Raw genomic sequence first — 9,935 nt, 5'->3', positions numbered from 1 at the left:
TGATGTATAAGTAACACCCCCTGGACATGACGCTAGTATGTCGCAGGGACTTACCCCCAATCCAACCCTTGATGCTGAGTGTCAAGCAGGGAGGCACTGGGTCCCATTTATACAGTCTTTGGTATGACCCGGCCAGGGATTGGAACCCCGACCTCCCAGTCTCAGGGCAGACACTCTAACCACAAGGCCACTGATTTGCACCTTATTTGCGGTCTTGTTTCCATTCGGGTCGCATGCATTCATTCACAATAACAAACACTGATAACAACAGTTGTGATATCTCAAACACATTAAATGTACGGGTTGGAATAGAGGGGGTAAAGAGGTGGGGCAATCACCTTCTCTCCCTCTGACCGGATGACAGAAAATAGAAACCTCTTATCTCCATTTTTTGTCTTTGTAAATGAATCCTCTACTTCGTCAAACCAGAGTGCCGTACTAAAGTATTGAAGAAAACAAGCTCACAAGATCAGCTATTTTCAGTTTTTCACTATTTGGTTTGTTTCTTTTTCGATAGCAATGAAAAAAAAGGAACAGTCTCTTGGACATACAAGGTTTTCTGCCCGACAGCTACAATAAGTCCCCCCCCCCCCCCCCCCCCCGCCCCCCCCACCCTCACCTGGGTCCTCATTACGGCCGGAGACACTGCTGCTGAACTTTGATGACCTCTTTAATTAATCAGTGCCAGCTGTGATCTGATTGGCCGGCGGTGACCTCCGTGACCCCCCCTTGCCCCCCCAGCTCAGCTCCTGTGTTCCACAGTAATGAGTGGACATCGCCATTCGCCCCGGCCGGCCCGGGGGTCCCTCGTCTTCTTCCATCTCCATCTTTTATGCATTTCACTAAGAGCTCATGTAACGATTATGGGTGGCTATGACTCTGTTTGTGTCTATCACTGACTGGCCAATGACCAGGGGGCCCTGCATGGTCCCAAGTGACCTTTGACCCCCTGTGCTCTGCCAAATCCGCCCGCTTCCCTCAGTCAAGTTGAAAACAGAATATAGTAATATGTGGTCCTTAACCCATATCTGGGCAGGAACCCCTTTTGGTGTTTTTAACTAAGCATTATGTTATACTTTAGCTATTGAAAAATAGCAGATCTACAAGATCATAGCGCGCCACCGATGCGGCACAAATCTTTGAATATATATTCTTTCAGAAGACCGTCGACGTCAGGCCTAGTGGGCTTCCGCAGTAATAAGGCCCTGTTTATCCACCGTTTTACACCAATATGTCGTGGAGTCCCACAGGGATCTATGCTAGTGCCTAGAAGCATCTGATGATATCTGATCTGAAAACTTTAAATGGGTCTACTTGAGTATATATAGTATACCTTGTCCATCACTGCGACTTGGAGTGCACTATATTATGAGCTTTTAGATCAGCTACCCCCCCATCCCTCCTCTATCCTTCCCCCCCCCCCCTCCTCTCTATTCACGGGAGCAGCCTGGGTGATCAGTCAGTGTCTGAACAGACCCAATCAATTCCGCTGATTTGCAATTCATGTTTAACAGACATCTTTTATTAACATGCTGATCTGTATGCAGAGAGAGAGAGAGAGAGAGAGAGAGAGAGAGAGAGAGAGGAGGAAGAGAGAGAGAGAGAGAGATGAGAGAGAGAGAGAGAGAGAGAGAGGGAGAGAGGGAGAGAGGGAGGGAGGGAGGGAGGGAGAGAGAGAGAGAGAGAGAGAGAGAGAGAGAGAGAGAGAGAGAGAGAGAGAGAGAGAGAGAGAGAGAGAGAGAGAGAGAGAGAGAGAGAGAAGAGAGAGAGAGAGAGAGAGAGAGAGAGAGAGAGAGAGAGAGAGAGAGAGAGAGAGAGGAGGGGGGAGAGAGAGGTGTATCATTCATGGACCCCATATGAAAACATTTTGTGACCAGTACAGGGACCCCCATAATTTGTGCCGTTCAAATGATTCAAAAACATGCCACGCTTTGTTGGAACTTGTAAGATGTGTGTAAGACATTGATTGAGTCCCAGAAATAAGGAACGGAGTGTGTCCCTCATCAGTTTAATAAAAGGGACCAATTAAGTCTTTTAGTTTCCAAATAAGGAACAAAGTGCCGACAAACGACAACCTATACCTCCAACCCTAACGTATAAGCGCATGTTCGAGCGGTTCCCGCATAATGTCGGACTAATGCTCCGTCGGAATTAAGTGTGTCCCTCATCAGTGGAAGACACGTCTTTTATATTAGCCCATTCTGGGCGGGAAGCCCTTTTGGTGTTTTAAGCAATTATGTTATACTTTAGCTATTGAAAAATAGCAGATCTACAAGCTCGTATAGCGCGGCACCGAGTGCCCCGCTACGAACTTGTAGATCTTCTATTTTTGAAAAATCGTGAACATTTGGAATATATATTCTTTCAGAGCGGACATTTTTTACTCAAATCTTTGCTTCTGGGGTCCCTAGAAAAACATATTTTGAGATGGGGTCGGAGGACGAATACATGGGGTCCTTGACATGAAATAGTTTGAGCACAACTGACATAGAAACATGGGTTTTTCAAAAAACTGTCATGATTTCGAAGACATTTTTTGTAGAATCAGGTCTAAATGGGTTAGTTTACAAATTAGGGACGATTCTGTATTCCGAGGGACGGCTGGCTGGCTACGCCAACTTGTCACTTAACCCATTTTGGGCGGGAACCCCGTTTGGTGTTAGCATTATGTTATGCTTTAGCTATTGAAAAATAGCAGATCTACAAGCTCATAGCGCGCCACCGAGTGGCGCGCTACGAGCTTGTAGGTCTGCTATTTTTGAAAAATCATTCAAATGTGACGCAAATCATTGAATATATATTTCAGAGCGAACATTTTGAACTAAAATATTGGCTTCTGGGGGGGTCCCTGGAACTACATATTTTGAGATGGGGGTCCGTGGCCCAATAGAGATAATTCTGGGGGTCCTTGACATGAAAAAGGTTGAGCACCACTGACATAGAAACATAGGTTTTTCAGAAAGAAATTAGGATTCAGAAATCTTTTTTTTAATCGACCTCAGTCCAAAATGGATTAAGTTACAGCATGTATATAAAGCACCGTGACATTGAATTCCTTCATGCCGCCATGCTTCCATAAGCTGCCATGTAATGTGAACCCAGCCAGCATGGGGAAAATTCACAGCTCAAAGTAGTGACAAAATATACTGTGACACTTTCTTCTTTTCACCGAGTTACTGCATTGATGTCGTATCGGGGCCGGTGTGAATATTAAGGAGCCGTTAAATGAAGCGGAACCGGCTGTGTGTGTGTGTGTGTGTGTGTGTGCGCGTGTGAGAACAGACATACTGCTATAGCCTGAAGCCAATTTAATTTCTCGCACCGACACCTTGATTGAATAACTTTCATCCATCACAGAGTCTCAGAGAAATTCCATCCATCTCATTCATGTCACTCTTTGCCTCTCTGCCATTTTGTCTTTAACCCATTTTGACCTGAGATCAGATTCTAAAAATGTCTTCTACATCCTGACAGTTTTCTGAAAAAGCTATGTTTCTATGTCAGTGGTTCTTCGGTTTTTCAAAAATAGCAGACCTACAAGCTCGTAGCGCGCCACTCGGTGGCGTGCTATGAGCTTGTAGGTCTGCTATTTTTCAATAGCTAAAGCATAACATAATGCTAACGCCAAAAGGGGTTCCCTCCCAAAATGGGTTAAAATAAATTATGTCGGCAGTACCATGACTCAAAATAGACTGTAATATATATATATATATATATATATATATATATATATATATATAAGGAAGAGAGCCGTCACGTGACCCATTGGTTTCTACAGATCTGTTTTGTCGCCGGCAAATTTGAATCCGTCCCTGTAGACCAGAACTCACACTGGCTGGGGCAGGCTACTTCCATATCAACTTCAAATCCAGCCGCGGATACTTAATAATAATAATAATAATAATAATAATAATAATAATAATAATAATAATAATAATAATGCTGGCCAATAAAGGACAGTATTTGAATTTTCTTTTTTCTTTTTTTCTTTTTTTTTTATCCCACGATTTTGTACCCCATTTCTCACCCCTGTGTCAATAATGTGATCCTGGGCTCTACACACCCTCCGCCAACCTGGGGAGAGCAACGGACTTGAACTCATGCTTCCTTCATGGATAAGTGGCCTAAGTCGCTCCTTTACACCTGACAGGGGGGAGTTTCCCTGGTTGGACGTAGCGCGTGGAAGGAACACGTTATTCCAACCAGTTCCTTTCCCCTCCATCAGGCGCCCCGGCTGGCCAGGGGGAGGCAGTTTAGAGACCAGGATAATTTTCTTTTTCATACTTTCACCCTACTTCACTACATTTGACTCCAGTACATTGACAGGAAAAAACATACGTTATGAATTAACCACTTCAGCAGCTCTATTTCAAATATAGCGCGACTGCTATATTTGATCTGCTGTGCAGATCTGCTCTTGCATGGTGGGTGTGCGAGACAGTCATACCATGTGGCGTGAGGTTGGATGCCAGAGGTTGGTAACCACGGCGATATGCAGCTATCTGGGATGCAGCAGGCGGAGCCTCCTCTAATGAGCTCCCCTGAGTGGTTAGCAGCTTGATGGAGACCCGCCCCCCACTCCCCACGCAGCTGTCCCCCAACCTAATTGGTGGGACGCATGCTGTGTTCTCACCAGCTCAGCGGCCCTGTGGTTAGAGTGTCCGCCCTGAGACTGGGAGGTCATGGTTCGACCCCAGCTGGGTAGTGTTGTTTTTGGCGACTAAAACTAAGACGAAAAATGTTCATCGACTACCTTTTTCTACAGACGAAAACTAAATTGAAACTAAATGAAAACTAAGCCACGATGACTAAAACTAAGACTAAATATACTGACGATTTCGTCAACAAATAAAAACGAGACTAAAATGTTAGGAAGGGACTAGTGGACAAGAGATCCAGTATACGTCATTTTACACTTGGTTGCATGCTGAAAATATCAGATCTACAAGCTCACAACACGTCGCGCTGCAACGTGTTGTGATCTTGTAGATCTGCTATTTTCAGCAAGTGTAAAAAAACAGTCATTACGACGGCCTGCCAAAATACATTTTAGTCGACTAAATCAACTGTAGATTTAGTCGACTAAAATCTTATGATATTTAGTCGACTAAAAGTAGTCGACTAAAACTAGTCGACTAACACACTAAAACATTCCGGGTGACGAAAATGTGACTAAGACTAAATTGAAGCTATTCAAGAGACTAGGACTAAAACTAAAATCTAAATTTGCTGCCAAAAACAACACAAAGACTATACAAACGCATGCTGTGTTCTCACCAGCTCAGTGGCCCTGTGGTTAGAGTGTCCGCCCTGAGACTGGGAGGTCATGGTTCGACCCCAGCTGGGTAGTGTTGTTTTTGGCAGCAAAAACAACACTTGATTTTAGTTTGATTTTAGTTTTAGTCACATTTTAGTCACCTGGAATGTGTTGGTTTTAGTCTAGTTTTAGTCGACTAAATGTCATGATATTTTAGTCGACTAAAACCACAGTTGATTCAGTCAAACAAAATGTGTTTAGGTGGGCCTTGATGCCGTTTTTTTTCTCCACTTGCTGAAAATAGCCGATCTACAAGCCTTCAGCATGCAACCAAGTATTAAATGACTTACACTGGATCTCTTGTCCACTATAGTCCCCCTAACATTTTAGTCTAGTTTTTATTTGTTGACGAAATCGTCAGTATATTTAGTCTTAGTTTTAGTCATCATAGTTTAGTTTTCATGTAGTTTCCATTTAGTTTTCGTCAGTGGAAAAAGGTAGTCGGCGGACATTTTTCGTCTTAGTTTTAGTTGACGAAAACAACACTGCGGCCGGGTCATACCAAAGACTCTAAAAATGGGACCCAGTGCCTCCCTGCTTGGCACTCAGCAGCAAGGGCTGGATTGGGGGGGTAAATCCCTGCGACATACTATAGCGTCATGTCCAGGGGGTGTACTAGTGGTACATCAAGCCGCCTCACGCTACAGAAACAGGAGATAGCTGCCCTATGGGCATCATGGCTCAGCAAGGCTTTCATACTGCGTTCACACTGGCAGATACCATTCTTTTTCAATGGAAGATACAAGGATATACATCCAACATTAGGTATAGCTATACTAAAAAAATGGTTACAGCAGCTACAAAAAAAAGTTGAACTGGTTTCAACTTCAGATACAAAAAGATACAAATATGCTGCGTAGCTTTATAGTTTTGTGTTCCATAAATTAGAAAACAAATGTTTTAGAAGTTGTGAAATTAGTGGGGGCACGGCGCACTCACATAGCTAGAAGGTCCTGGGTTAGTAGTGAAAATTGCCAACGCATCTGCTATTTTCACTAGTTTGGGTCCTGGGCTAAACTAATTTCTCTTTTGGGTTAATGGCTAAAAGGTTTGAGAACCACTGCTTTAATAAGGGATCTGGAAGTGGACTAATGGCTCCCTCCAGTGGCTTGTTGGCAGCACAGCGGATGTCCAGTGCAGGGTGTGTGAAGTGAACCTCACAATGCAACTCCATTATATTGTCCATAGAGAGGATTGAGCTGTGGCCTGATGCAATGCGACATTAATATCAATACACTGCTGCTACTATTTACTGGCACAGTTTAAATAAGCATAACCTGTTCTTCATGTTAATGTCATGAAGGAGATTTGTGGAGGACACACATACACGTGTGCACACACACACACGCACGCACGCACACGCACGCACATGCACATTTTGTGTGTACAGTACACTATAAAGTGTAATTTTTAAATCTAATTTACAATGTAGGCATTTAGCAGACGCTCTTATGCAGAGCGACATACAATAAGCAAGGTTCATGCATCAAATGCAGACAGAGAGAGAGACAGTAAAATAATAGTCTGTGCATTGAAACTATAGAGTAGTAGACAGTGGGGGGGGGCGGCAGTGGCTCAGGGGTAGAGTTACCGGATGAGAACCGCAAGGGTCCCAGTTCGAACCCGGGCTCCCCAGAATTAGTGTCAAAGTGTCCTTGAGCAAGAAACTGAACCCCTGATTGCTCCCGATGTGCAGGTTGGTGCCTTCGCATGATTTCCTCCAGAATTGTGTGTGTGAATGTGTGTGTGTGTGTGTGTGTGTGTGTGTGTGTGAATGGGTGAATGTAGTGCATAATCTCTGTAAAGCGCCTTGGATAAAGGCGCTATAGAAATGTCTTAATAACAATGTAAATTCCATTTTAACATTGTGGTCAAGATAAGAAAAGAAACACAAGCCTAAATATGAAAATGACCATAAGGCCTGTCTTCATGGTGGTCAGTCGCCATAGCATCAACCGAACAGCAGGTGGCAGCAGCGAGGGGTACCGTGGGCCGGTGGGGAGAGAGAGTGACAGCGAGAGTGTCACGGCTGTCCGTGATTGGCCAGCCAGCCGCAGCCACGGACGGGCCTGCCAGTGATGTCACGCTGTCACAATTAGCTGTGCAGCTTTCAGGGGATTAGGGGGGGAAAGGTGACAAGCTGTCTAAAGCCTCGTTAGCATCGTTATATGATGGCGCTGCCACGCGGCACTGCAGGAGAGAGCTAATTGTTGTCACGTCTGTCTGTCTGTCTGTCTGTCTGTCTGTCTGTCTGTCTGTCTGTCTGTCTGTCTGTCTGTCTGTCTGTCATGACATGAGAAAGCACTTGAGCCCCAAAAGCTGCTGTTCTGGAAATGTTTTTTAACGTGTCACCAGCTGTGTGTGGATGACAAAGTGTCAGGGCCATCCATCCATCCATCCATCCATCCATCCATCCATCCATCCATCCATCCATCCATCCATGCATCCATCCATCCATCCATCCATGCATCCATCCATCCATCCATCCATCCATCCATCCATCCATGCATCCATCCATCCATGCATCCATCCAGCCATCCATCCATCCATGCATCCATCCATCCATCCATCCATGCATCCATCCATCCATCCACCCATGCATCCATCCATCCATCCACCCACCCACCCACCCATCCATCCATCCATCCATCCATCCATCCATGCATCCATGCATCCATCCATCCATCCACCCATGCATCCATCCATCCATCCACCCACCCACCCACCCATCCATCTATCCATCCATCCATCCATCCATCCATCCATCCATCCATCCATCCATCCATCCATCCATCCACCCATCCATCCATCCATCCTTGCATCCATCCATCCATCCATCCATCGTGTCATCACGTCCTGTCTGGGGGTGTGTCCGGCGCAGAGTGAAACTTTACACCTCAGTTGCAGTGTTGCCATGTCTGCTTATCACAAGCGTCATTATTTCAGGGCTTGTCTGTTTCGTAGACCTGTGTGGCCTCGCTCGTTTCTCTCTCAGGATCTGGCAACCCTGAACTTGAGCTAAAGAGGGCCCACACCAGCTGTCACGCGTAGAGCCATTAGCATGAAATCCCATTAGCAGGTGTAATCCGAGTGGAGAGAGAGAGCATCAACAAACAGTTGACACTCGCCCCGGCTCCTCTTTTGGTCTCGCGTGTCGCAACACATTGTTGTCCGCCTAGCGACAACAACCAGCCTCGGTGCCAGCTAGGGGGTACCAAAGTGGCACACACACACACACACACACACGCACACGCGCTGGCAACCGTCCTGCTGTGGGGATATATTTGGACATTTGAATGCCTCTCCATGCCAAGTGTACGCTGCGCTCGCAACGGCAGTAAGTCTGAACTTCCAACTTTCAAAATGGCCTCTTTCTCTCACTCTCACTCTGTTGTTGTTGCTGTTCTTGTTCTTGTTGTTGTTGTTGTTGGTCCTCATCTTGCAATGTTGAAGAAGAAGACACTGCCTCTGGCCGGGGTGTCAAAGGTCAACAGGGTGGGGGGTTGCTATATAGTCCAACATTTTAAGCACCGATGGCTTTCACCCACTGTCTGCCTGCTTGATCCCAGAGTGATATCATTATGGGGCTTCCCACAGACACCCACGCACTCTGATATGAACACAATAGGGATCATCTCCATGTCTTGTGGTGGACATTTTTGTCAAAAATCATTATTTTTTGCCATGTACAATGTACATATATGAGCAGACTATAGCCCTGAATGACCATATATAACATCAGGTCTTTAACTCTTGAGAGTGGACAAATGGAACCAAATTGAGCCCTTACGGGTCTGTAACTCTTGAGAAGTTGAGAGTGCACAAATTGAACTAAATGAACCCCTTGCAAGTCTGTAACTCTGAGAGTGTATAGGGTCCATTTGGTTCCGTTTGAACACACTCAGAGTTAAGGGTGGTCCTTGCAAATAAGTGTCATAAATATTCTGAAGAAAACCTGGTCAGTCAGTGACATTGCCGCCGGGTCTTGTGATCAAAATAAGAACTATTAGAATGGTGTGTAAAAAGAAAAATCTAAAATGTCCCACCGACCAGTCTATGTCACGGACACTTTTTGTGTACAGACATAATGGATGACCCCTGGATATGAACAATAAGGCCATCATCACACGCATAGCACGTTCAATATGAAATGACACTGATGCAGTGGTTCTCAACCAGTGGTCCGGGGACCACCAGTGGTCCTTGAGGGGGTTCCAGGTGGTCCCCAGCTAAATGATGGAGAGTTGGTCTCAATGGACCCTTATAGATCTTTTAACTCTTGAGAGTGTAAAATGAAACCAAATGGACCCGTACGGGTCCATTTGATTTCAAGTGGTCCCAAATGGGTTCATTTGGTTTTATTTTACACTCTCAAGAGTTAGATTATTGTTAAGTATCTGCATTACTTAATAGCAGATTAACAAGAAGTTGCACAATTAGAGAATGTAATTGTTATTTTGATCAACATTTGCCTGTTACAGTATCTCTCCTATGGTACCAACATCAATACAGCATGCTGTGGACATATTCTTTAGTTCTGGGTCTCATCACATGGTGGTCCGTGGCTCAAAATAATGGGCCTTGATGTGAAAAGGGTTGGGAAAAAAAAACACTGCTG

At 45.0% G+C, this 9,935-nt stretch overlaps 1 protein-coding gene across 5 annotated transcripts in view; it reads left to right on the top strand.

The window, feature by feature from the left end:
- The window catches only part of LOC306929378 (IQ motif and SEC7 domain-containing protein 1-like), a 256,833-nt gene that overhangs the window by 184,966 nt on the left and 61,932 nt on the right, over nucleotides 1-9,935 (top strand). Inside the window, exon 1 of one of the 5 annotated variants that reach the window (XM_079509886.1) lies at nucleotides 8,387-8,654. The exons of the other annotated variants lie outside the window; for them this stretch is intronic. Coding sequence (XP_079366012.1) covers nucleotides 8,614-8,654 — 41 coding nt within the window. The 5' untranslated portion in view covers nucleotides 8,387-8,613. Of the gene's footprint in view, nucleotides 1-8,386; nucleotides 8,655-9,935 lie in introns of those variants that run through there. 5 annotated transcript variants of the gene reach the window in all.

Source organism: Electrona antarctica, assembly GCF_951216825.1.
Source record: "Electrona antarctica genome assembly, chromosome: 9".
NCBI lineage: Eukaryota > Metazoa > Chordata > Actinopteri > Myctophiformes > Myctophidae > Electrona > Electrona antarctica.
This window is presented reverse-complemented; position numbering and strand designations above follow the sequence as displayed.